At 55.3% G+C, this 25,590-nt stretch overlaps 2 protein-coding genes and 1 long non-coding RNA gene across 4 annotated transcripts; all 3 read left to right on the forward strand.

Annotated features, from left to right (window-relative positions):
- The first annotated feature begins 207 nt into the window (after positions 1–207).
- Positions 208–5,585, forward strand: Surf6 (surfeit 6). The gene is made up of 5 exons (XM_046465601.2): positions 208–382; positions 1,612–1,815; positions 2,279–2,367; positions 3,216–3,425; positions 3,573–5,585. Exons 1-5 carry the CDS (start codon positions 289–291, stop codon positions 4,050–4,052), a joined length of 1,077 nt encoding a protein of 358 aa, XP_046321557.1. The 5' UTR covers positions 208–288; the 3' UTR covers positions 4,053–5,585.
- Positions 5,586–8,243: 2,658 nt separating this feature from the next.
- LOC124107522 (uncharacterized) lies at positions 8,244–10,313 on the forward strand. The gene is made up of 3 exons (XR_006856444.2): positions 8,244–8,809; positions 9,430–9,516; positions 9,926–10,313. It is a non-coding gene; the product is annotated as an uncharacterized LOC124107522 (long non-coding RNA).
- Positions 10,314–21,520: 11,207 nt separating this feature from the next.
- Positions 21,521–25,302, forward strand: LOC124107568 (von Ebner gland protein 1-like). Of its 2 annotated transcripts, none has more exons than XM_046465749.2 (7): positions 21,521–21,726; positions 22,135–22,271; positions 22,678–22,748; positions 23,291–23,401; positions 24,193–24,294; positions 24,482–24,508; positions 25,046–25,302. In XM_046465749.2, exons 1-6 carry the CDS (start codon positions 21,637–21,639, stop codon positions 24,505–24,507), a joined length of 537 nt encoding a protein of 178 aa, XP_046321705.2. In that variant the 5' UTR covers positions 21,521–21,636; the 3' UTR covers position 24,508; positions 25,046–25,302. The 2 variants fall into 2 exon arrangements, with proteins under 2 accessions (XP_046321705.2, XP_046321704.2); XM_046465748.2 differs by having other exon boundaries at positions 21,523–21,726; positions 25,151–25,302.
- Positions 25,303–25,590: the final 288 nt, after the last annotated feature.

Raw genomic sequence — 25,590 nt, forward strand, 5'->3', positions numbered from 1 at the left:
AGCGCCCGTCGGAACTGAGGCGAGCGGTGGCCCCGCGACCCCAGGCTCCGTTTTGCATTAGCGGGAGGTTCTTTGGTCCTCAGAGCGGACAGGCCAGCGCCGCGACGTGCGCGAGCAGGAGCCGGGGCACTCATCCGGGACGCGGGGGCGCTCAGCACTGAGCCGGGGGCACCGCGCAGGCCACACCCCTTCCGGCGCGGCCAGGCCCGACCAGGCGAGCGCGGGCGCGGAGGCAGGCACCGCCAGACGAGCGCCGAGCCGCCGCGCCGGGCCCACGAGTGCACCGCCATGGCCTCCCTGCAAGCCAAGGACGCCTACTTGCAGGACCTGGCCAGGAAGATCTGCGCCCCGCACGGCCCCGAGCCACCGCGGCGCGCGCGGGGTAGGCGGGCCGGGCTGGGCCGGGATCGGGTCGGGTCCGAAGTCGAGGTCTGGCTGGGATCGAGGTGGCCCGGGGCCTGGCGGGGTGCGGTCGTGGTCTCACAGCTCCGCGGAGGCTCGGAGGAGGGCAGGAGAGCTCGCGTCCCGCCCCGCTCCTGGGGTGCTCGTGGGTGCGAAAGCTGCCCTAGGAGCAGGGGCCAAGGCAGGAGGCAGAAGTCCTTGGCCGGAGAACGCGTCGGTCTTGATTTCCTTGGCCTGTCTTCAGCGAGAGGAAGATCAAGAGCTCTGTTTTAAGGGTCTAGATTAGGGGCCGGATCCAGTCCAGGAGAGGGTCCGCTGGAGTCAGGACCAGGGGCTTCGCAGGGAGCCCCACTCCAGGCAGGGGCTGGGGCAGCCATCTGACCCCAGTTAGCCCTCAAGTGGACCAGAGAGTCTGTGAAATGCCGAACAAAGTGTAATCTACCTTACTCTTGGGCATTATCCTGACGCGTGGCCCCGGGGTGAAGGGAGCACCCCTGCTTTCAGCAAGCTCCCTCCTGCCAAGGAGGACCGCTCCTCCCCTGGAACTGCTGGGGCTGGCCTGGTGCATCTCCAGCTCTCCACCTGGAGTAGACTATAGGGAGCAGTGAGCAGTCAGGCAGAGATGGTAGTCAGAGGTGGAGGGAGGGAGGAAGAGGGCTCCTGACATGCGGCAGGAGAATCGCGAGCTCAAAGCCAGCCTCAGCAATGGCCAGGTGCTAAGCAACTCAGTGAGACCCTCTGTCTAAATAAAATACAAAATAGGGCTGGGGATGTGGCTCAGTGGTTGAGTACCCCTGAGTTCAATCCACAGCACTTAAAAAAAAAAAAGTAGGAATGGACAGGGGCTTGATTCCCACTCAAGTCAGCACACAGGATTTTGTTGGGCAGAGGTGCCATAACTTGCTGCTGGACATGGATGTGTGAGTCTCCCTAGCTCAGGTGCTGAGCTGGTGCACATCCTGGGCTTTGTGCAGGAGAATCCTTTGTGCTGGGTCCTGCACGTGGTTGTGTGCTAGGTTTCGGTGTGTGGCTGCTCTGTTTTTGGAGCTTTTGTTTCTGAGCACTGTGGCCTAGTGTTGCTGGCCCCTCTGTCCTGATTTCCTTCATGGGATCAAAGTCCTTGTGGGATCAAAGCCTTTGTGAGACCTTCTTGTTGCTGTGTGGGGCATAGAGATTGGAGTAGCAGCTTTTTGACACTTTATATCTCAGTTAGTAAAATTCAAGGCTCAGAAGCTTCTGGACTCCGAAAAAAGAAAAGAAAGAAAACACCAAAAAAATTCCGGGAACAGGAACAGAAGGCTTCAGAGCATAAAGCCAAGACCCTTGGGGAGAAGAAGTCTCCAGTGGCTCCTGGGACCAAGAAGCCAACAGCACACAAAGAGGAGCCTTCCATCTCCACAGGGGCCCCTGCAGGTAAGGGGCTCCAGGGCAATGGGGTGGGGCTTAGATGCAAATGTGGCCTCCTCTGCTCTTAAGTCACCGTCAAGGGCACTGGGTATTCAGAGCTTCCCAGAGAGTGAAAATCACAGGAATGCAATGGGTAGTAGACTATGGGAAGAGCATGGTGATCTGGGCTATGTGGACCAAGACCATGGAGGACATGGCTATGAGTTTCTCAGCATCTGGAGCAGTGAGACTGGTAGGAAGAATTTTTTTTGTACCACAGTGACCAGATATAACCATCCAATCCAGGAGGCTGTAGGGGCCAATCCACATTGAAGAGGTGGATGGAGTGGAATTTAATGGATTGGCCTGCAGATCCGCAAGTGGCCACTGGGGACAGGAGGGCAGTGAGTACAGGCTGAGGCTTAGGTATTGGGCCCTGGGGAAGGACATCAAGAGGGGCCTCCTTTTAGCCCTGTCTCCCTCCCTGCAGGTGGCCAGGCTACAGCACCTGATTCTGTCTTTGCCCTGGATGTCCTGCGCCAGCGGCTGCATGAGAAGATCCAGCAGGCTCGAGGCCAGGTAGGTGGGCCACCTCTGGAGCACTCATCAGTATGTCTTTGGAGTGGCCTCCCCACCCAGCTCCATGCTGGAGGTGGGAGGTGGCTCTTAGCAGGGAGCAGGGTCTGCCCTGGGGGAGCAGGTGCCTTTCCCTGCTTCCTGGAGAACCTCAGTCCCGGGGTCCCTGGCCTTTTGCTTGCTCCTCTCTCCCATGGGTCTCAGAAGCCCAGCCTTCTCCTCTGGGAAGCCACCTTTGTTGGCGCCACAACGGCTAGCATGGCCCATCTGTTCTTCTAAAGGTCACCATGAGATGAGGTGACTGCCTGGCACACAGACTGGCCAGCCTCCATTTTTGTGCTGAGTAGTGCTGTTTACTCTCTGACCTGGGCACCCACCTTTCCCTGGGACCCCTCCCGCCCACCTCTGCTCTGCAGACGGCTTCAGCTTCTCAGCCTCCTGGGTCATGACCACTGGCCCTTCCCTGGTTCCTAAGAGGCCGTCAAGGTCCTGGGCCCTCATTCCTGCAGCACAGGGCTGGGTAGGTCTGGTGCAGGGCACTCTTGGCTGTGGAACTGAAAGGCCGTTGGGGGATGGGGCTGCAGTGCAGAGCCCTAGTGCACAGGACGGGCCTGCTCATGAGAACCAGGCCCCGCTCAGAACTGGAGTGAGGCGTGGCAGTTGGTGAAACTGCGGTTGGCCTGAAGCTGGAAGCCACCCTCTTGTCCCTCACCCTGGAGCCACTGGCGCCTTGGGCAGCAGTCCTGTTGAGGAGCTCCTCTTGCACCTTCCAGCCCTAATTCCATCTCTGCCCTGTGTCAGGGCGGGGCCCTGAGACTGGGAGGACTCTGAGCAGACCCTGCTTCCCCCAGGATGGCACGCTCTCTGCTGCCAGTCTGGAGAAAAGGCAGCGGAGAAAGCAGGAGCGAGAGCGGAAGAAGAGGAAGCGGAGGGAGCTGCTAGCGAAGGAGAAGGAGAAGGAGAAGGCGGCGGCGGCACAGGCCGGAGGCACTGCAGCGGTGACGGCTCCCCCTGCGGAGGTCTGCGCAGGGCCGCAGGAGCCAGCGCTGATCTTCAATAAGGTGAACCGAGCAGGCTCCGGGCCCAGGCCTGTCCCCTGATTGGCTCTGTGGCCTCAACTCCCTCTTGGGTGGCAGCAGCCGCGTGGTCTGGGTGCTCGTGAGGCGGGTGCTGATTCTGCGTTGTCAGCGACCTGCTGTCGTCCCTAGGTGGAGGTCAGTGAGGAGGAGTCGGCCACCAAGGCCCAGCGGCGGAAGGAGAAGCGGCAGAAGGTGAAGGGGAACCTGACCCCTCTGACGGGCAAGAACTACCGGCAGCTGCTGGAGCGCCTGCAGGCGCGGCAAGGCCGGCTGGAGGAGCTGCGGGAGCAGGACTCGGGGAAGGCCCGGGAGCTGGAGGCCAAGATGAAGTGGACCAACCTGCTGTACAAGGCCGAGGGGGTCAAGATCCGCGACAACGAGCGGCTGCTGCAGGAGGCCCTGAAGCGCAAGGAGAAGCGCCGGGCTCAGCGGCAGCGCCAGTGGGAGAAGCGCTCGGCCCACGTCGTGGAGAAAATGCAGCAGCGGCAGGACCGGCGGCGGCAGAACCTGCGCAGGAAGAAGGCGGCCAAGGCTGAGCGGCGCCTGCAGAAGGCCCGCAGGAAGGGCCGCGTGCTGCCCCAGGACCTGGAGCGGGCGGGCCTCGCCTGAGCACCCCGACCCTCCCACCATGAACCCTCCCCACCCTGGCTGCTGTCTCTGAGGCTTCAGAGCTCCCAGGTGATACATGACACTGGGCCCGAGGGCATCAGATGCCATCCTCCTCTCCCAGAGCTGCCTGAGGCTCGGATCACATGCTGAGGAGAGTGGGGTGTCTCTGTTGTCGGTGAGCAGGGCCAAGGCCTGCAGACCCACGGGAGTGGAGAACTAGACCCAATCCCAGAGTCCTTGTAGGGTGGGAGAGCTTCCCTGAAGTCTGCAGGTTGCCGGGGAGCCCTCCTCCAGCCCCTCCTGCCTTTCCTGGGTTCCCAGGGGTCCTGGGCAGGAAGAAAAGGGCCTTGGTCAACTGTCCCATTAGTCCAGGGCTCAACAGGAAGGGATGCGAGCCCAGGGGACTGACTGGCTCCCATAGCTGGGAGAACCGGGGCCAGCCAAGTACGGCCCTTCTGGGGATGCCTTGCTCTTCCCTGTGGTAGTCTCATCCTCTCCTGTTCCTCAGTAGTCCTAGGACAATGTTTTCCCAGCTCAAAATCCAAAGAGGGGAAGGGAGCTGCTCCTTCCCAGGCCCATGGGGTGTGACTCAGGCTGCGCAGTCACCTCTGGGCATTTGCTGGCTTGAGGGCTGTGTAGTGGTCAGCGTGCCTCGGCACCCTCCTGGAGTCAGGGCAGAGGACTCCCTATGGGTACAGGGCTGAGGGAAGCCTGCTTTCACCAGATGAGTGGGTAGGAGATGGGGACAGGGACCTCAAGTGAGAGCCTGGACGCAGACGGGGGAGCGCGGTTGGGCATTTCCCTAGTGTCTTGGGGGAGCATCCCCCACTGCCTGAACAGCTCTTTAGAAATGAGCTGCTTGTGCCGATTTGGTGGCCCACACTGGTGATCCCAGCACTCAGGAAACTGAGGCAGGAGCTGGAGGATCAGAACTTAGAGATCAGCCTAGGCAATTAGCAAGACCCTGCTTCAGAATAAATGAAACAAATGAGAAGCTGGGGCTGCAGCTCAGTGGCAGAGCAGCTAGTTCAATCCATAGTACCAGACCCTGGGGGGGGATGAGCGCCCCCCCCACACACACACCAAAGGCTACTATTTAATAAAACAGGCAGAGTACACCTATGCACACAGTGGAAAGGTCCAGGAGTGAACAGGCCTTGGATGGGGTAGGTTTCTGTACTCTTAAGGCCTTTGCTGTGGCCCAGTTGAAATGTCCCATACGGTTATTTTCTTGTAAAGGAGTGGGCTGGGGGAGTTCAGCTGGTTGGCAGCCCCCATCGCCCTTGGTATCTGCGTGGTCACTGCACTCAGGCCCTGCTCTTCTGGGTGGCCTCCACCAAAGTTAAGCCCAGTGAGTGGCACTGGGGCCTGAGGTTCTGCTCCTAGCAGGGCTCCTGTTCAAGTGGCTGCCCACGACTCCTGCTGGCTGGCTGAGGCCCCAGCAGCTGTGTGCTGATCTGATAACTCTGCCCCATCCTGCTTCCTGCATTTGGTCACCACAGGCTATATCCAATAAACCTCTTGCATTCCTAATTTGGTCTCTGTCTGTTTTCTGGAGGGACACACAGCTCCCAGTACAATGCCAAGTAAGTTTTTTGTTTGTTTTTTGGTGCTAGGGATTGAACCCAGGTCACTTAACCACTGAGCCTCATCCCCAGCTCTATTTTGTATTTTATTTAGAGACAGGGTCTCACTCAGTTGTTTAACCATTGCTGAGGCTGGCTTTGAACTCGCAATCCTCCTGTCTCGGCCTCCTGAGCCACTGGGATTACAGGCGAGCGCCACTATGCCCAGCTAAAACAGATCTTAAAAAGCATTCTTCTTACCTTGTTCCTGATACTCAACACTCAAAAATCTACAAAATTAGTAAAACAGTAAAGGATAAGAGAGGACACCATGTTGCCAAGTCCTAGGACCTACTCTAAACTTCTGCCTTTGCCAAGCCCTCCCCAACAGAGCTGGGTGGTCCTGGTCCACTGAGAAGGCGGTGGCTTCCGGTCACCACCCCTGCTTTGACAACCTTGACGAAGTTAACCAGGGCAGTGACAGTGCCTCCCTGTAGCTGCCCATTTCTTCCTGGTTTTCTTGGATGGGAGGGACTTGCCTTTGGTGAACTTCAGAACCTGACCAGCTCGCTCCCCCTCTCCAGGGGACCCTTGCTTGGCACCCAGTCTCCTCCTCTCTGTGCCTTCAGAATGGGGAAGGTCCTTTGCTCTCTTTTCTTCCCTTTTATAAATGTGTTGGGAGTCTGGAGCTTAATCTTTGCTCAAGGAATTTGCCTCTTTGGCCGCCTCATCGGCTTCTGTTTCTTTGCTGACCCCGGTTTGGAAACCGCCGCTCCTGCCTGGATCTGCCCTCCGTCCTCGTCCTCGCTGTCCCTGCCTGCATTACCATTCTGGGCAGCCAGTGCGGGGTGCCCGGCCTGGTCTTCTTGGTCTTGTCCTCCTCACTGGAGCTGCTATCAGCCTTTCTGGCCAGGCTTCTGGCTGCTGCCTGCAGGCTGCTCAGGGCTTGGGTGGCTCAGGGGTGGAATTCTTGGTGGTGCTGCCTGGGCTGGAGCTTCATCCCCAGGGCTGTCGGGGCGGAGCTCCCTGAAGTGCTTCTGCCACCTTTGCTTTGTCCGGTCTTGTGCTTGCTCTGGGGATGGCTGCCTTAGCTGGGTGTCTTCTCTTCCTCAGAGCTTGACTCAGACCCATCGCTACTGTCCACACTGCTTTCCACAGACTCTGCCTCCATCTCCGCTTTCTGGGGGGCTGGGTTCCCAGGGACGTCTTCAGTGGCAGTGCAGGAGGCGGGGGACTGAACTGCAGGGACCTGGTGCATTCTTTGTGGGTTTTTCTCTCCTCCTCACTGGGGCAGTCTGCACTGCTGGAGCTCTTGGGTGCAGGAGAACAGCGGCTTTCCCTGGGACCTGGCCCATGACTTGCTTCCAGGTCCAGTCTTCTTGACTTGCCTGGTTTGGCTGGGGCCTTTGCCTGAGCTTTCACTGCCACAGGATGCTGCCTGGCTTCTTGTTCCTTGGCACCTCATCCTCTGAGCTTGAGCTAGAATCAGGCATGTTGCTCTTGGCTTGGGGCTTTCTGGGGAGCCTTTTTGTCCTCCTTCTCCTCCTCCTTGCTGGATTCTCCACTGCTGCTGGTCTCTGAAGCTTTGGCTGCACGGGATGCCCACTAATTTGGCCTCTGTCTGTTTTCTGGAGGGAACACAGCTCCCACTAGGAGGCTGTGACCGGGATTGAGAGTCTACTGTAGCTGGCAGGGGTGGTGCACCTTCAGGGAGAGGGTGGGACTGGACATTAGGAACGCCAGGCAGTCAGTGTAAGCTCAGAGCTAGTGTGCTGCACTAGGAGGAGCAGAGGTGAAGGCAGGCGTGGCCAGGCACGCAAACCGAGGAGCAGGAAAACCGATGGCAGGACGGACTCACAGACCTCTCACGGGTGCACTCCCTTGTTTGGGTGGGGGGGACCAACCATCTCCAGTGCTCACTTTGCTCAGCACACACAGAGCCTGTGCCTGCATGCCCATTACCCTTTACTCTTAATACAATGAGTATGGAGCTCCTCTTGGTGGTCATTATTAGAGAGTCCAGCTGTTGCTCTTTAGTGTCTTGTACATAGGAGCTTTTTTGTTTGTGGTGCTGAGCCAAATCTCCAGCTCTCAGGACACAGGCTTTTTATACAGGTTGAACTCCTTCCCAGGTTTTGTCTTTTTAAAAAAACAGCCATGCACATTTTTTCATCTTTGTTGGGTCCTATTTATTTGTATTCACTTAGGGTTATATTTGTTTAAGAATATAATATATATTTGTCTATACTTAGAGTTATATTTGTTTAACCTACCAAGGCAAAAGAATGTTTACAAGGTATTTTTAAATAAAGAGCTGTTTTCACTTGTTGCAATTTTTTTAAAAAAGAATCTTTTGTCAAACTCAAACATTTCCCCTCAAGTTTTAAAAAGTAATATTGCTCTATATTTTACTCTAATTTATTTACATTTTGCTTAAATTTTATTTTGAAAAGGTAGTGCATCAACAGTTTCAGACTTAAAAAGGGCACTTAAAGGTACATGCTGGACCCTTGCTGTCGGGTTCTGGGCGCCAGATGGCATCAGAATCTAGGCTCTCGGTGAGGGCGGGTCTGCACCCTGTGGGGCGGGGCGTCAAATGGGCGGGGGGGTGGGGGGGTCGGCTGGAAGCCTGCGGGACATCAGGGCCGCGAGACCTGGAAGGAGCAGGACTCTTGGAGAGGCAGATGGTCTCGGTTGCTGCCGGACGGGCGCTGGCGGCCCCTGTCCTGGCCACAGTCCTGGGTATGATAGTCCTCCCCGCGGGCAGCCGCGGATGCTCCCTAGCGCCCCTGTCCTCTTGCGACGCGGCTGCCCTGTGCTTCACCCGGTTCCGAGGCTCCTGGCAGAAGGTGGCGACAGGTGCGGACGCGGAGCCATGACCGCGCTGCCGCGATCCAAGGCGGTTTAGTGCCCCCCCCCCCCCCGCCCGGTCTGTTGGTCAGGTTGGGAACTCTCCACGCCTCTCTTGGTCCCTCTATGCTCACCTGCCTTTCCCCGAACTGGAGTTCCTAGTGTGACTCCCAGAGCCCTCTGCAGAGTCTCCGAAACGTCCAGCAGTGCGTGTGGCCCCCAGGCGCCCGTGGAGGAGGGCTGCGGCTCAGCAGGACCAGGTGCTTGCAGTCGGCGGGGAAGTGGGAATTGTGCCGACAGCAGAGCGCGAGGGGACATGGGAACCCTGGCGGCCGGGTGCAGGTCCGTGAACTGCGGTGGGAAGGACATAGAACCAGGGCCGAGGTGCCCAGAGCCAGCACTATGCCTGATTTAGGGCACTGTTTAGGCACTGCTATGGGGGCGGGGGGTGGTGGTGTCTGACTGGGATTGTAGGGGGACAAGAGGTGTCTCCAGGGACGGGTACCAGGATTTTCCAGAGAGAAAGGACAACTGGATTCAGGACCAGCAGGATCCTTGGAATATGGCAGATAACTCCAGCACATGCCGGGCAAAGTGACAGACAGGTTTATTTAGGAAAACAGATCCACATTCAAGGGACGGGGGGAGCACTCTCTAAATGGAGATGTCTTTGGGAAAAGCCAGGAATACTACTCAAAGGCCAACCCAGGCCTTCAGAGGGAGAGGCAGCAACTGGTGGGTGTGGGGAGTTAATGTTTCTAGAGGGGGCTGCAGGGGCTGGACAGGAGATGGGGACAGGGTGGAATGTACAATCTGAAGAGTTTTTCCTTTGTTTGCACTTTCCCTCATTTTAAATGGGTCTGGCCAAGGGCCAGCCACTCAAGATCTCCAGCTGTGCTTTGGGCATCTCAGGCTTGTGGGACTTTAAGATTCTCTCTCTCTATCCTAAAACCCCATCACAGAACTAGGAGAAGGATGAAATAGAGGGGAGGCCCTACTTAGCTGATGGAGGAGGACACTGTGGGCTGATGGCCCTGGGCTCACAGCTTGTGAGTATTTACTCTGAGCCAGGCCGGGTTCAGGAATTGGGAGGGTGGAGCTCGGGAGGCCAGTTTGCCCACTGGAGACAGGTTTGGAGAGCCGTAGAGCACCGCCCTGCCTACACAAGAGGGAAGCACTTGAGGAGTTGGGAGTTTATCCCGGGCTGTGGCCTGCCGCTCCTATTATGGCTAAGTTTTCCTGGTCCATCATGAAGCGGGAGAAAAGAGATAAGCATAGTTACAAAGGACTCTAGCAGGAAGGGGAAAGGAGACCAACTCTAAATCACCTTCACTCTCCAAGCTGTCTCCTCCAGATGAGAACCCTTAAACCTCCTTGGTCCTCCTGGGTGTGGTGAGTGGCTGAGATGCCTGCGTACCTTAACGCAACATTTTTTTTTTTTTGGTGGTGGTGCTGGAGATGGAACCCAGGACCTTGTGCATACAAGTCAAGCACTCCCAACTGAGCTGCATCCCAGCCCCAGCATGCGCTTTGGATGGACTAAAGCCAGGGGAAAGGTGCTGTTGGAGACTTACATGGTGTATCCCAGGTGTTGATGTCAGCCTGGATGTCCCCGAAAGAAGCAGGCACGTGACCTGCCCTGTGTTCCGTGGTTAAGAGGATTGAGGTCACCGGCTGAGGTCACCCCACCCACTTCTCATGTTCACTGTTCACCGAATTTCCTTTAAAAAGAAGAGCCCAAGACCCCCAAAGAGCAGCTACGGCTGAGTGGCCCCACCCTTCTTCTGCATGTGTGTCCCGTTCCATTGCTTGCTTTACTGAATAAAGCTTGCTCTCCTAAATAAATGCCTGCCTCAGCCAGGGTCTCAGTCCCTTTTCCCTTCTGGGGACCTCCTCAGACCACGATGGGTGACATTCCCCATTCTACTTTGTGTTTTCCCTTCCTTCCTCACTTCCTGCCTCCCACCCTCCCTCCTTTGTCCCTTTCCTCCCAATGTGAAACACACAGGCTGACAAGTCTTCACACCCAGTCAGGGGACAGCACACCCAGTGCCCGCGAGGCCCTCTGGCCCAGGACTCACCATCTCACCAGTCTGGGGCCCTTGGAGGACCAGTGTCTGCGTGGGTGTCCTTAGCCCTGAGGTCTGGTGTGGGGCCTGGCCCATGCCTGGATCTGCGCAGAGCATCCTGAAGAGTAAGAAGTGCAGGTCTTTTGAGAAACCCAGCCCGCTAGTGCCCTTCTCAGGTTATCCCCATTTCCAAACATTTATTCATTCATCCAACAAATATCACTAAACACCTGAAGAAGCCCTGGTGCTAGGAAGGGCACCTGCCACAGTGAGCCAGGTGAGGAGGTGGTCTTAGAGACATGAATGGTGAAAGGCCTGGTACCTGCTGTACCAGGAGAGCAGCCAGCAGGGGGAGCCCTGCCCCAAAAATCAGCCACATAGGCGGGGGAGGGCCGCCTGCTGAGGAGGAGCCAGCAACTCAGTGAGGCCTTGTGCATACAAGTCAAGCACTCTACCAACTGAGCTACACTCCGCAGGAAGAGGAGCCAGTCTTGGAGAGGCAGGAGCAAGCTGGGGGTGGCTCCTGGCTGCTCTGTGGAGGGGCTTCCCAGAGAGCACTGGCTCCCTGGAGCACTGGTCAACCCGCAGTTGTGGAAAATGGGAGCAGGCCAGGTATAGCTGTCCCCATGAGTTTCACCCTTGTCGGGCAAGAAGAGGTCAAAAGTCTTCCTTGGAATTGCATGTGTTACTTCAGACCTGCTCTGTATGCACCCACCTTCTCTCTTCCTTACGCTTAGGACCAGCGATCTATGCTGGGTGGCATTTAAAAAAAAAACAGATTTATTGAGGTGTCCTTACATATCATAACTTTCACCTCTTTTAAGTGTACTCTTTAATTATTTTTGGTCATGTTACAGAATAGTGAAATCAATTCAAGTTCCTTTGTGTCTTTTAACATTCACTCCACAGGCCCCTCCCAACCTTGGGCCCTCACCTTCTGTCTCTAAAGCTTTGCTTCTTCAAGACATTTTTATATAAATGTGACTTTTTGCACTTATTTCCTTCACTTAGGATGTTTTAGGGGTGTAGTATTGCAAAATTTGGTGCATATGTATTTACAGTTGCTATGACATCTTTTTTTTTGGAGGGGGGAGGTACTGAGGATTAAACTCAGAGGCACTTGACCACTGAGCCACATTCCCAGCCCTATTTTGTATTTTATTTAGAGACAGGGTCTCACTGAGTTGCTTAGGGCCTTGCTTTTGCTGAGGCTGGTTTTGAACTTGTGATCCTCCTGCCTCAGACTCCTGAGCTGCTGGGATTACAGGCATGTGCCACAGCACCTGGCTGCCATAACTTCTTTTTTTTTTATAATTTTTTTATTGGTTGTTCAAAACATTACAAAGCTCTTGACATATCATATTTCATACATTTGATTCAAGTGGGTTATGAACTCCCATTTTTACCCCGTATACAGATTGCAGAATCACATCGGTTACACATCCACGTTTTTACGTATTGCCATACTAGTGTCTGTTGTATTCTGCTGCCTTTCCTATCCTCTACTATCCCCCCTCCCCTCCCCTCCCCTCCCATCTTCTCTCTCTACCCCATCTACTGTAATTCATTTCTCCCCCTTGTTTTTTTTCCCTTTCCCCTCACATCCTCTTGTATGTAATTTTGTATAACAATGAGGGTCTCCTTCCATTTCCATGCAATTTCCCTTCTCTCTCCCTTTCCCTCCCACCTCTCGTCCCTGTTTAATGTTCATCTTTTTCTCATGCTCTTCCTCCCTGCTCTGTTCTTAGTTGCTCTCCTTATATCAAAGAAGACATTTGGCATTTGTTTTTTAGGGATTGGCTAGCTTCACTTAGCATAATCTGCTCTAATGCCATCCATTTCCCTGCAAATGCCATGTTTTTGTCATTTTTTAGTGCCAAGTAATACTCCATTGTGTATAAATGCCACATTTTTTTTTATCCATTCGTCTATTGAAGGGCATCTAGGTTGGTTCCACAGTCTAGCTATTGTGAATTGTGTTGCTATGAACATCGATGTAGCAGTATCCCTATAGTACGCTCTTTTAAGGTCTTCAGGGAATAGTCCGAGAAGGGCAATAGCTGGGTCAAATGGTGGTTCCATTCCCAGCTTTCCCAGGAATCTCCATACTGCTTTCCAAATTGGCCGCACCAATTTGCAGTCCCACCAGCAATGTACAAGTGTACCCTTTTCCCCACATCCTCGCCAGCACTTGTTGTTGTTTGACTTCATAATGGCTGCCAATCTTACTGGAGTGAGAAGATATCTTAGGGTGGTTTTGATTTGCATTTCTCTGACTGCTAGAGATGGTGAGCATTTTTTCATGTACTTGTTGATTGATTGTATGTCCTCTGAGAAGTGTCTGTTCAGGTCCTTGGTCCATTTGTTGATTGGGTTATTTGTTTTCTTATTGTTTAATTTTTTGAGTTCTTTGTATACTCTGGATATTAGGGCTCTATCTGAAGTGTGAAGAGTAAAGATTTGTTCCCAGGATGTAGGATGCCTATTTATCTCTCTTATTGTTTCTCTTGCTGAGAAAAAACTTTTTAGTTTGAGTAAGTCCCATTTGTTGATTCTTGTTTTTAACTCTTGTGCTATGGGTGAACTTTAAAGAAGAACTAATACCAATACTCTACAATCTATTTCAGTAGATAGAAAAAGAGGGAGAACTTCCAAATTCATTCTATGAGGCCAATATCACCCTGATTCCCAAACCAGATAAAGACACCTCAAAGAAAGAAAACTACAGACCAATATCCCTAATGAATTTAGATGCAAAAATCCTCAATAAAATTCTGGCAAATTGGATACAAAAACATATCAAAAAGATCGTGCACCATGATCAAGTAGGATTCATCCCTTGGATGCAAGGCTGGTTCAATATACGGAAATCAATAAATGTTCACTACATCAATAGACTTAAAGATAAGAACCATATGATCATCTCGATAGACGCCGAAAAAGCATTCGACAAAGTACAGCATCCCTTTATGTTCAAAACACTAGAAAAACTAGGGATAACAGGAACTTACCTCAATATTGTAAAAGCTATCTATGCTAAGCCTCAGGCTAGCATCATTCTAAATGGAGAAAAACTGAAGGCATTCCCTCTAAAATCTGGAACAAGACAGGGATGCCCTCTCTCACCACTTCTATTCAACATAGTTCTTGAAACACCAGCCAGAGCAATTAGACAGATGAAAGAAATTAAAGGCATAAATATAGGAAAAGAAGAATTTAAATTAGCACTGTTTGCTGATGACATGATCCTATACCTAGCAGACCCAAAAATTTCAACCAAGAAACTTCTAGAACTAGTAAATGAATTCAGCAAGATGGCAGGATATAAAATAAATATCCATAAATCAAAGGCATTCCTGAATATCAGTGACAAATTCTCTGAAATGGAAATGAGGACAACTACCCCATTCACAATATCCTCAAAAAAAAAATAAAATAAAATACTTGGGAATCAACCTAACTAAAGAGGTGAAAGATTTATACAATGAAAACTACAGAACCCTAAAGAGAGAAATAGAAGAAGATCTTAGAAGATGGAAAAATATACCCTGTTCATGGATAGGCAGAACTAACATCATCAAAATGGCGATATTACCAAAAGTTCTCTACAGGTTCAATGCAATGCTAATCAAAATCCCAATGGCATTTCTTGTAGAAATAGATAAAGCAATCATGAAATTCATATGGAAAAATAAAAGACCCAGAATAGCAAAAGCAATTCTAAGCAGGACGTGTGAATCAGGAGGTATAGTGATACCAGATTTCAAACTATACTACAGAGCAATAGTAACAAAAACAGCATGGTACTGGTACCAAAACAGGCGGGTGGACCAATGGTACAGAATAGAGGACACAGAGACCAATCCACAAAATCACAACTATCTTATATTCGATAAAGGGGCTAAAAGCATGCAATGGAGGAAGGATAGCATCTTCAACAAATGGTGCTGGGAAAACTGGAAATCCATATGCAACAAAATAAAACTGAATCCCTTTCTCTCGTCATGCACAAAAGTTAACTCAAAATGGATCAAAGAGCTTGATATCAAATCAGAGACTCTGCAGCTGATAGAAGAAAAAGTTGGCTCCGATCTACATATTGTGGGGTCGGGCTCCAAATTGCCATAACTTCTTGATGGTTTGTTCCCTTTATCAATATGTAGTGAATTTCTTTGTCTCTTTTGACTAATTTTGGCTAGAAGCCCAATTATGAAAGGTCTGAGCATTGCTACTCCTGCTGGCTTTCAGATGCCTCTTGCTTGAGACGTCTTTCTCTTTCCCTTCACTTGTACTTGGTTCATATCGTCGCAGTGAGCTGATTCTTGCAGATTGTTGGGTCTGTTTTACAATCCAGTCAGCCAGTCTGCTTCATTTAATTGGAGAATTGAAATCATTTGCCTTTGGTCATTGTTGAAAAGTATGCACTAAGTCCTGTCATTCTATGGATTCTCTTCTAATTGTTTCATATAATCTACATGAGATTCATTTCTTGCTCCCTTATTCATCTTAGGGATTTTATGACTTACTAAATCAATAGTGTTTGAGTCTTTCCTCATTCTCGTTTGTTCATCAACTCTTCTAGGGAGATTCATTCCCTCCCATGTTCTCTAGTTGTAGTTATCTTGCTTCCTCTTCTGTGTGTCAGATTCTTTGAGTATCTTCTGGAATGCTAGTTTAGTGGTCAGGAATCCCTTTGCTTTATGCTTATTTTTATTTCTTTAACTCTGAAGAATAACTTTGTTGGATATAGTAGTTATTTTCTTTCAGAGCTTAAAATGCATCATTCCTTGTCCTGCCACCTTCAGTTTCTGCTAAGAAATATGTGATTTTGATGGGTTTACTGTTGTAAGTGACGTGCGGCTTCCCTCCTGCAGTTCTCAGTATCTTTTCTTTTTTCTGTACCTTTGGCAGGTAACTGTAATATGTCACAGAGACATGTTTTTCTGGTCAAGTCTCTGTGGGGTCCCAGGTTTTTCCTGTACGTGGACATCCATGTTTTCTTGAGATTTGTGGAACTTTCTGATATTATTTCATTGAATAGGTTTTCTATGCCCTTAGCCTGTTCTTCTGCTCCTTTATCTATATCAAATATTTAAAAGTTTGGCCTTAATTGTGCCCCATTGATCTCATCTGTTTTTCATTCATTATTATTTTTTCTTTATTACTGCCTGAGTGTGGCATTTCCCCAACCTTGTTATTCAGCCCTAATATTCTCTCTTCTGCTTGATCTGGTCTATTGGTGAGGATTCTCATAGAATTTTTAAAATCTGACTTATTGAGTTTTTAATTTCCAAGGTTTGTTGGGTTCTTTTTCAGAATCTCTACCTCTTTATTGAATTTCTCTTTCATATTCTACATTGTCTTCCTTAATTCATTCGGCTGCTTATTTGAATTTTCTTTGAGTTCATTAATTTTTTAACCTTATTATTTTGAATTCTTTGTCCGTAGTTCATCCATTTCAATATCTTTGGAGTCAGTTACTAGAGAGCTGTCAACCTTTGGAAGAGTCGAGTTGCTTTGCTTTTTTCACATTGTATTTACATGTTTAGATTTTGCATCTGTTGGGATAAGCGTCTCTTCCATTTTATGTGGGGCCATTCTTAAGGAATAGCCTTCTCTCCGTGATGTGCCCTGGGCTATCTGTTTGCTGTGTAGTGATGAATTTAATTCCAGGTGGACTCAATACTGCAGTTTCCCTGTGGCTCCTCTGCCCGTGATGGTGACTTTGACAGTGTGTGTGGTGTCAGAGCTGAGGGACCTGCTCTGTCTGAAGCCTCCCGGGCTGGGGTCCCTTGGTAGTTCAGGCAGGTGTGTTGCACACAGCAGCGGGTGTGGGGTGCACTCTCTGTGGCTACTCCTTGAGTCGTGTCAGCAATGTGTTGTCTGCAAGGGTTTGGTGCTGAGGTCCCTGTTAGGTGCAGTGTCCATGACCATTGGTTCTTTTTCTGTGCTGTTGCTATGGGGTGAGTGTCCAGAGCAGGCATTTGGACCCCCCTAACCATATCTACTTGGGGCCTGCTTACCAGCTGGGGGCTTTTCTCTCCCCTTTGTTAGAGTTAGAATCTCTGCCGAGGTTCAAACAGGACTAGAAAACATGACCGTCATAGAATGCCACTTCTCTCCATGGTTTTATGAGTGCAGCTCAGTGGCACATACATGCACCCGCCTCCATGAGGTGCTGGACGTGATCCCCTGCTCCAGAAGGAGGAAAACAAACGGCAGTGACACTCACAGCATGGAATGCAGCAGGTGTGGGAATGCAGACTGCTGTACCCTCCACTCTCGCTGTGCCCCCTATTGTCGCAGCCCACAGTGCCCTCGGCTCACACTCTTCAGCAGGCTCAGGTTCACCCCTTCCCCAGCCACAGCTGTCTTTTGTAGCCAATCCACCTACTCGGTGAGGCAGAGTGTTCACAGGGACTCTGAATTGCGGTTCTCTGAGTTTTCTCCTCCCAAGAGCAGTTGAGTCCCTCCCAACAGGACCTTCTCAAGATGGCTCCTGGCCACAGCACTCTGGGAGCTTGCTGAGCCGGATATTGACTTTCTTCCCTAAAGCCGCCTTGCTCTGTGGGAGACCCTCTCAGGCTGAATTCCTGACCTGGACTCAGCACTGGCATGAACCATGGATTCTTCCTGCAGTAGGGACGGCTGGTCTGTGGCTATCATCAGGGCTGGTTGCAAATTTCTGGGCATTACCCTTCTGATTCTCATGCCGCTTAGACTTACTGTCACTTCTCTGTTGGTCCTGAGTGTTGCCTCCCCCACTCTCCCCAGAATGTAGTTTCCCTGACTCTATATACTTACAAAGTCCCACTAAGGACAGTTCTCTTCTGCCACCTTGCTTCTCTCGGACCGTTCAGCCGTCTTCCAGGAGGGTGAAGGTGGCTTTGTGTGTGACTGGTGACTTTTGAGACATGCAGGGGTGTTGAATATAGGGGTGCACTCTCTGTGGCTACTCCTTGAGTCGTGTCAGCAATGTGTTGTCTGCAAGGGTTTGGGAGGGACCTGTGCTGAGGTCCCTGGTAGGTGCAGTGTCCATGACCATCGGATGGTCTGGCAGATGACAATGGATGTCTGTCCACATGACGGAACCTTTATGAGCCACACCAAGGAATGAAGCTGTGGCCCAGGCTTCAGCTCAGATGAGCCTGGAGACCCCGCGGGCGTGGAAGGAAGCCAGTCAGCAAGCCACACACTGCACGATCCCGTGCACGTGAAATGTGCAGAACAGGAATTCTGTAGGGGTGGCAAGTAGATCCGTGGTTCCAGCTGGGGTGGGACTGGGAACCGAGTGCTGATGGGCTCAGGGACTGGGGGTAGTGTTCTGAAGCTGGACTGGGCGGATGGTGCACAGCCCTGCAAAGGGACTCGGGCCACAGACGGATCCGCTGGAGGTGGACGGGCGTGACGGGAGCCATCGTATGGGAGCAGAACTGCTCAGAGGAGGTGACCAGAGGGCCCCAGGAGTGAGTCTGCTCCTGAGAGAGGCAGAGGAAGAAGAGAGAACTTGAAAATAGCCCAGAACGAAGGCAGCCTGGTCTGAAGAATGGCCGCTGCTGGGCTGAGCCGAGTTCAAGCCCAAGTGCTGCACTGGGGTCACAGCTGAGCTTCTAGTTCTGGGGCACTTTCTCCTCAGGTGTCGTCTGCCCTTCCCCAGGCAAAACACAAGGAGAGCAAGGAGCCGGTCCCTGGGGCCTGCAGGAGGGAGGGTGGTGGCCTTGAGCTGCCCCCGGAAGTCCCTGGGTGGCCTGGCCCCTGTCTGGCAGCCAGTGCTGGGGGCTCTGAGCCAGCAGCTGCTCACCTGCCCACAGAGGGCCCAGCCCGCGGGACAGACAGGCACGTGGCCCTGCAGGGTACAGAGAGCCGGGAGCTGCCTGAGCCCCACTTCCCTGAGAAGGGCCCAGCTGGCCAGAGCCAGCGTGACGCAGATCCCGAGGCCGGGCCTTCACGGGTCCAGAGCGCCACACAATTGTTTGGGGGCGAGGACTCACGCGGGCGAGATAAGCGCGCTCTGTCCGTGGTGTTTGAAAGGTCAGTTGCTACAGCTTTCAGGACACATCCTGTTGCCCTTCCAGGTCCCTGTTCCTCCTGGCTGGAAATCAGCAGTGGCGCTGCCTCGGAGGCTGGCGGGGGGGCCCTCCGAGCCCCACATCTCCCCTGGCTTCTCCCTGCCCAGAGACACCCGCATGGCTCCGTCCCTTGTCCACAGACGGCGCCCCAGCACCACAGGGGCTCTGTGCTCTCCCCGCGCTGCAGTCAAGCTGGCCGTGCAGCGGTCCGGGCTGGAGTGCAGGGTCGGGCAGGCTGTGAGGTCACGCAGGACCTGGGCGCTTCCTGTCTCTGCTCGGGGTCCTCCGAGGGGCTCTTCCCCAGAGAGCCGCTGCTGTGGTTCTCAGAGGTGCTGTGCCTGGCTCTTCTCTGCCTGCCCACTCTGAGCCCACCAGACGCCGACCCCTCCCCTCGGGGGACCAGCCCTCTGGACCGGGGGTGTGGAGGAGCCCGTGGGGATGCCTCGTGGCCTGGAGGTGAGGCTGGCAAAGCTTCCCCAGAGGCCACTTCCACATGCAGCAACCTGGCGGCCGGCTCGGGAGGACACTGGGCCAGGAGCCTGCAGGCACGTTCCTGCCTGTGTGACGGCCACACAGGTCAGCTCTCACTCAAAGCATCGCTGTTCGGATAGGCCAGGGCCTTGGAGGGAACGGAGAAGAGAGAGCCTGAGTGCAAACACAGCCATGCCCCAGACGCAGCCCCTCTGCACACAAGGGCGTCCGGCCTCCAGGTGCACCCGGGCTCTCGTGGCCAAGGCAGGTCCGCTCCCCTCAGCCTCCTGTGACTCCTGGGTACATCCGTCCAGCCAGCTTTGCCAGCCCAGGCCTGGGTGGACGAGGAGCCCGGTGGTGGGGACGCCAGACCTGAGCTGTCCACATGGCTGTCGCTCCACAGGGAGGCAGCAGGACCAGTGATAGGGACATGCCAGACAGATGTGACAGGCCAGACCCAAGAGGCGCCTCTAGGCTGGATGGTGACACCGTATCACTCCTTCCCTTGTCCAAGGCACAGCTGCCCCAGCACCACGTGGGGCTGTGTGCTCGCCCCACGCTGTGCGTCAAGCTGGCTCCCCCCTTCCTGGCCTGGGAGGCGACTGTGCTGGGCTCTGGAGGGCCCCAGAGGAGGGGAGCATAATGGAGAGAACCGCTGGGCCCGGCAGGCCTAACTGCACCAACCCAGGCCGCTCCTGGAGCCCTCTGCGGTCACTCGGGAAACAGGACGCTCAGTGGGGACAGGACACCGACTGGACGGTGAAGCTGGAACCTCGGTGGACCTTGGAAAACGAGCCCCGGGTTGGCAGAGGGCTGTGCTCACGCCCAGCTCCACTTGGCCCCTTGCCTGGCTCGCCTGGGAGGTGGCGGGATGGACACGGGCAAGACCCCTGGATGTCCACCCTGAAGCTCCTGTGGCCTCTCCTTCCTGCCCACCTGCTCACCTCCATGGGTGCTGCACTCTGTGGTCCCCCTTCTACCCCCCCGTGTCCCCACAGCCCTGCCCACACTGTGGAAAGAGACACGATGGCCAGTTCTGCAGAACCACCCATCCCCTAGGACTGCCGGCTGCGTGCTCGTGCGTGGGCGGGAGGCAGGAAGATTTGGGGGTCAGAAGGTTCTGCAGAGCGTGGGGTCCAGGGGCGTCCTCATGTGTGCCCCCTAGGGAGCTCACGGATGAGGCCCTCTGGGCGCCTGGTCCCCTCAGCACTGGTCAGGTGTGGCGTGTCCCCACCTCGGGGCAAGACGGCGCCACCTCCCTGCTTCCCTCGCGGAGGCTGCAGCTGCTTGTCCCCTCTGAAGAGACGCAGCTTGACCGACTTGAGGACCAACCGCAGGGCCACAGGGACACCACCCGTGTTGGCTTCCACAGGCTGTTTAATGTGCTTTTCAGATTTTAAGCCTTTACACTCCCCGGAGTGGCTGTGCGTGGCCTGAGGTCAGGAGCTGGACTCCCCTCTCCCCCATGAAGGTGAGAGATCCCATTTTTCCATGTTTCCCCCACAAATGTTTCTGCATCTCCAGTTCTGTCTCCGGCTGTTCCTGGACTCTCTCCTGGACACTGACCCGAGGGTTCAGCTCTAGGACAAACCAAACCCCACTGTCGATGGCAGAGGCTGGCCAGGGAGCACCGGCCTTCTCTGGCTCCACTCCTCGGGCCTCCGCAGCTGTTCCGTGATCCCCGAGTGTGCGTCACATCACCCTGTAGGACCGACTTGGTGCTGTCCTTGCCACTGTGACCTGGGTCCGTGGCTGTGCCTGCGTGTGTCTGACCCTCGGCTGTTCTGACGTGGAGCGGGTCCTGGTGCACACAGTGCTCAGGGATCTCAGCTTCTGTGAACACACTGACTTCCTGTCCACACTGCAGGTCCCGCTTGGTTTGCTCCTCTTCAGGGTTGAGGGCTGAACCCAGGGGCTCTACCACTGGGCTACATCACCAGCCCTTCTCCTTTCTTTCTTTGGAGACAGGGTCTGGCTAAGTTGCCTCTGCTGGTCTTGAAGGTGACAGCCTCCTGCCTCAGCCTCCCCAGGAGCTGGGATTACAGGGGTGGCCACTGTGCCTGGCCAGGGTCTCTCCTTTTGCAAGATGAATCTGAGGTGAAGTGACCTGTCGTGGATGCGGGAAGGTCACCAAGACCAGAGCCCAGGGCTCACTGAGTCCCCCCTGTGTCAGCCAGGGAATGCCATGAGGGGAGGGCCCCAGGGTTCTGCTGCCACCGCACACACCCTCGGGGCTCTGTACACGGGAACTGCACCCTCCATCCGGCTCATTTCCTGCCAGGTGAAATGTGCGAGTGGCTCCCCTGGACAGCGGCCCTGTCCTGATGATGCCCTGGGGAACGGACACAGTGTTACTCAGCAACTTCCAACAATAGTGACATTTCATCTGCTCCACTGCAGAGCAGCCACGCTCAGTGGCCAGGAAAGGACTGGTGGGTGCTCTGTGCCAAGTTCCCCGGGGGCCTGCCCCGAGCAGTATAAAGGGCGGGGAGTGAGGAAGCAGCACAGCCACTCCAGCCCAGAGAGTCCGCGCCCAGCAGCCGCGAGCACAGACCCCGGCATGAAGACCCTGCTCCTGACCCTGGGCCTCAGCCTCCTCGCTGCCCTGCGGGCCCAGACGCTCCCAGTCGGGGATGAGGAGACCCAGGATGTGAGGCTCAGATGGGCGGAGGGCTGCGGGGGCAGGGAGGGCCAAGATGGCTGGGTGCAGACCCCATCCCTCCCCCATGAAGGAGACCCTCGTATCGACACCAGGCCTTGAACCCCTGCCCCAAGGAGACATCACACGGCTCAGGGGGGTCTGGGCCAGATGGGGCTGCAGAGGGCTGGTGGAAGCAGGGGACACATCTGCCCTGGGAGCCAGCGCCTGGGTCCTGGCCAAGCTGTGGGAGCTGGGATCCGGCTCTCGGGGGCCTGGTGGGAGTGGGGGTGAGCTCGGGTGGGGTAGGGGCAGAGGATGCTCCAGGTCCCCGGTCCTTGGAGCATAGAGTCCAGGGTAGCTGAGGAGGGGAGGCCCTGGAGGTGGGCCTGAGCCCTGATGGTCAGGTGCCTTCTGCAGGCGTCAGGCACGTGGTACCTGAAGGCCACGGCAGCAGACAAGGAGATTCCCTGGAAGAAGCTGGAGTCTGTGTCTGTGACCCCCATGACCATCAAGACCCTGGCAGGGGGCCACCTGGAAGTCACCTTCACCGTCCTGTGAGTGTCTGTGGGCCGCATGGTCCTCCCTTTCCATGGAGGACAGCAGGGCTGGGTGGGGTGCAGACCACGCCAGGGGCCTACTCGGCCCTCAGCACCCAGCACCTGGAGCCTTATGGCGACTCTGCCAGGGGGTTCCTCCCAGGCAGCCTGATATCCCCTGGCAGCCAGTGAGGGGGTCGGAGGACACAGAGTTCTGGCCACTGTGGGCCCAAAGGCTCTTCGTGGGACACAGAGGGCCACTGGTGCCTGGACCAGTTCAGGGTGCTCAGCGTCTGTGAACACACCTCACTTCCTGTGTGGAGAGGCCTGCTGCTCCTGGGCCTGTCTGCGGCCCTCCTGCCAGGCCAGGCCCCGTGGCTGCCCTGAGCAGGGCGGCCTTGCCCACGGAGCTTCTGTCCTCCAGGATCGGAGGCCAGTGTCACGAGATCAGCACTGTGCTAGAGAAGACCGCCGAGCCGGGCAGATACACAGCCCGTGAGTGCTGGGGCCCGTTCAGGGCAGCTCCGGCCACCCATGGGCACATGGGGCCAGCCGGCAGCTTCTCAGGGTGGCCTTTGGCCTGAGGCTCTCCTTTCTGGCCCTACTACATACCCAGCCTCCACCCCACAGAGTCAAACTCCCGACCCCAGTGTTGCTGAGGCTGGTGGATGAGGCCTGGGGGTCTCTGCCCAGGGCTCCCTCTTTGGCCACAGCTGACCCCTGGCATTGGTCAGGGCCAGGACTGTACTTGGCTGGGGGTGAGGGTGGATTGTGCTGCCCCAGCTCCAACCTCTGCCAGTCTCATGCCCCAGACCTCCCTGTGACTCACCAGCTTGACATGTGCCATCTCTTGGGTGCGTTGGGTTCCTGGGAAGTGGCCCCAAGGCCTGGGGCCAGGCTAGGTGGGGACCCAGGTCAGGGAGCCTGGGAGGGGAGAGGGGGAGTTACTGAGGGGTGTTGTGGGCTGGAGTCAGCCATCCTGGGTCTTCAGTGGAGAATCAGGGCCACTCCCCAACTCGTCCACTGTCCCTCTGCAGATGGGGGCAAGCATGTGGTGCAGGTCCTTAAGTCCCAGGACGAGGACCACTACATCCTCTACTGTGAGGGGGACATGCACGGGCAGCAGATCCGAATGGCAAAGCTTGTGGGTGAGTCACAGTGTCTGGTGGCTCCAGCCTTGGTCCCTCTCCTTTCTCCCTGTGCCCCCTGCCCCTCCCCTAGGAGGAGCCACCAGGATCCAAGGACCTGGCAACCTTGTCCAGATGATGGGTTTCCTAGAGGAAGCCCGAGTCCCACCTCAGAGCTCAGGACTGGGGATGGCCCGTCCCTGCATGGGAACGCAGGAAGGAGGAGGTGCTGTGGGCGCAGGGCCACCAGTGTCATGAATGTCACAGGATGAGTCGAGGACTCATTGTGGAAACCTGTCAGGGCCATCCGTGGGTACCTGTGGGGAGTCCAGCAGGGGTCAGGGAAGACATGGATGGGGAGCCTGCGTGGGAAGTCCAACTCGGAGCAGACACTGGGTGTCAGTCCAATCTGACTTGAAGACAAGGCCTGGCGTCCCCCAGCTCCCCCACAGCCAGGTGCATGGGAACACAGAGCAGTGGACAGCAGGGCTGTGCCTGAGCCTGGGGGCGCTCCTCCAGGGCAGAGTTGGTCCTGCCACTCCCTGTCCTGCCCCGGGAGAGGCTGGGTGGCTTTAGGGAGAGCGGCTCTGGGCCTTCTGGGTCGGCTGCCCTGGGCGCCCTGTGGATGCTCACACCCCCTGGTCCTCCTCTCCTATCTGGGCTCTGCCCCAGCCCCAGGCCTCTGGGTCCAGCCTCCACGTTGAGGTCTCCCTCCCCAGCACTGCGCTGGTCAGTCCTCCAGGCTGGGAAGGAGATGCCAGCAGCTCCCAGCTCTGCCCCCACAGTCCTGTCTCCCTTGGCCTCTCCTACAGGCAGGTACCCTGAAGTCAACGTAGACGCCCTGCAGGAGTTTGAGCAGGTCGCAGCAGCCAGAGGCCTCAACGCAGACAGCATCTTCATCCCCAAGCAAAGGGGTAGGGAGAGGGCTCTGCAGGGCTCTCCCTGCCCCAGGAGCTCCAGCCAAGGACGGTTACAAGAGCGAGCTGCATGGATCCTGGCTTTGTCCTTTGAGGGGTGGTGGGAAGTGCTGGCCGAGGGCGGGGCCCTGGGTCCCGATGGAATCCCAGGCTCTTCTGAATCGTGTTTTTCTTTCTTCCACAGAAGCCTGCTCTCCAGGGAGTGATTAGGGTAAGAGACCAGTTTCAGGGGTTAGGAGGACCTCCCAGTCCTGGGGGTGGAGTGATGGGACTTCAGGGGACACCACCCCTGCTTCTAGGTGGACAGGAGAGCCACCACCTGGCTGGACAGGTGTGCTCTGCCCCAGGCGTGGCCAGTCCTCAGGTGTTGTCTTCAGGTTTCTCTAGGATGTCATCTGGGCAGTGAGGGAACCCGCCATGGTGACCGCTCCTGGGTGGGGCCGCTGGTGGAGACCGTGGCCCTCTCCCCCAACCCCCCAGAGTGCTTGCCAGAAGGTGGGAAGTCCCTCAGCACCTCTCTGGCCCTCAGTGGTGACACCATGTGCCCCATGAGTTGCTTTGAAGGTGTGGCAGCCATGCCTGGGGACTTCAGAATCCCTGGTCCCTCGTGCTGTGTGATGTAGGGAGCTGACAGGTCAGAGACTGCCCAAGGTCCCCTGCCCAGGTGTGGGCGGAGCCAGAGCCACACAGCATCCTGTCCTTCCCTGCCCTCCACTGGCCTGAAGTCACCGTCCCTCCTCCCACACAGAAGAGAAGCTCTGGGCAACCTGCTCTGGCCTCGCGGATGGAGCCCCACTACTGCAGTCCTCCCTTGGCCCACCCCCCGGGCTCACTGACCTCCTCTTGTTCCCAGGGCAGGGACACCATGCTCTGCAGCATCCCCGGGTGGCACCAGCAGGACCTCTGGCCTGGGGGACATGGAGGGTGGCCCACCTGGGCCCAGCTGGCTCCCCCCACTGCCCTTCTCCCTCATCCACCCCACCTTCCTGATTCTCCATAAAGAGCTTCAGCAGTCCCTAGTGACTCTGTCTGTCTGTGGGGCATCTGTGGGTTGGCCTGAGCTCCCTCAAGGATATGCTGGAGCAGGAGGGAGGGACGGGAGGGACAAACCTCATCCCTCTTCTGTGGTTGGTACACAAGGGCCGGGTGCACAGTGGGCGCTGGGTGTGACCAGGGGTCCTATGAGTGCTTTCTGCAGGTCTGCTGCCCACCAATCCCTGGTTCACACAGGTGGTGACATGGGGACCAGGGGTCCTTTACAGAAAGCAAAGCCGCAGACGGGGGGAGCTGCCT

Source organism: Marmota monax, unplaced genomic scaffold (genome assembly GCF_021218885.2).
Source record: "Marmota monax isolate L192 unplaced genomic scaffold, Marmota_monax_Labrador192_F-V1.1 WCK01_AAM20220418_F8-fsc00167, whole genome shotgun sequence".
Classification (NCBI taxonomy): domain Eukaryota; kingdom Metazoa; phylum Chordata; class Mammalia; order Rodentia; family Sciuridae; genus Marmota; species Marmota monax.

Bases quoted from the DNA above. Each gene is read 5' to 3' on its own strand.
- Surf6 (XM_046465601.2), top strand. From the start codon at position 289: ATGGCCTCCCTGCAAGCCAAGGACGCCTACTTGCAGGACCTGGCCAGG. The intron at 383-1,611 runs GTAGGCGGGCCG...TTTATATCTCAG, and splicing joins GCCACCGCGGCGCGCGCGGG to TTAGTAAAATTCAAGGCTCA. The intron at 1,816-2,278 runs GTAAGGGGCTCC...CCCTCCCTGCAG, and splicing joins CTCCACAGGGGCCCCTGCAG to GTGGCCAGGCTACAGCACCT.
- LOC124107568 (XM_046465749.2), top strand. From the start codon at position 21,637: ATGAAGACCCTGCTCCTGACCCTGGGCCTCAGCCTCCTCGCTGCCCTG. The intron at 22,272-22,677 runs GTGAGTGTCTGT...TCTGTCCTCCAG, and splicing joins GAAGTCACCTTCACCGTCCT to GATCGGAGGCCAGTGTCACG. The intron at 24,295-24,481 runs GTAGGGAGAGGG...TTTCTTCCACAG, and splicing joins CTTCATCCCCAAGCAAAGGG to AAGCCTGCTCTCCAGGGAGT.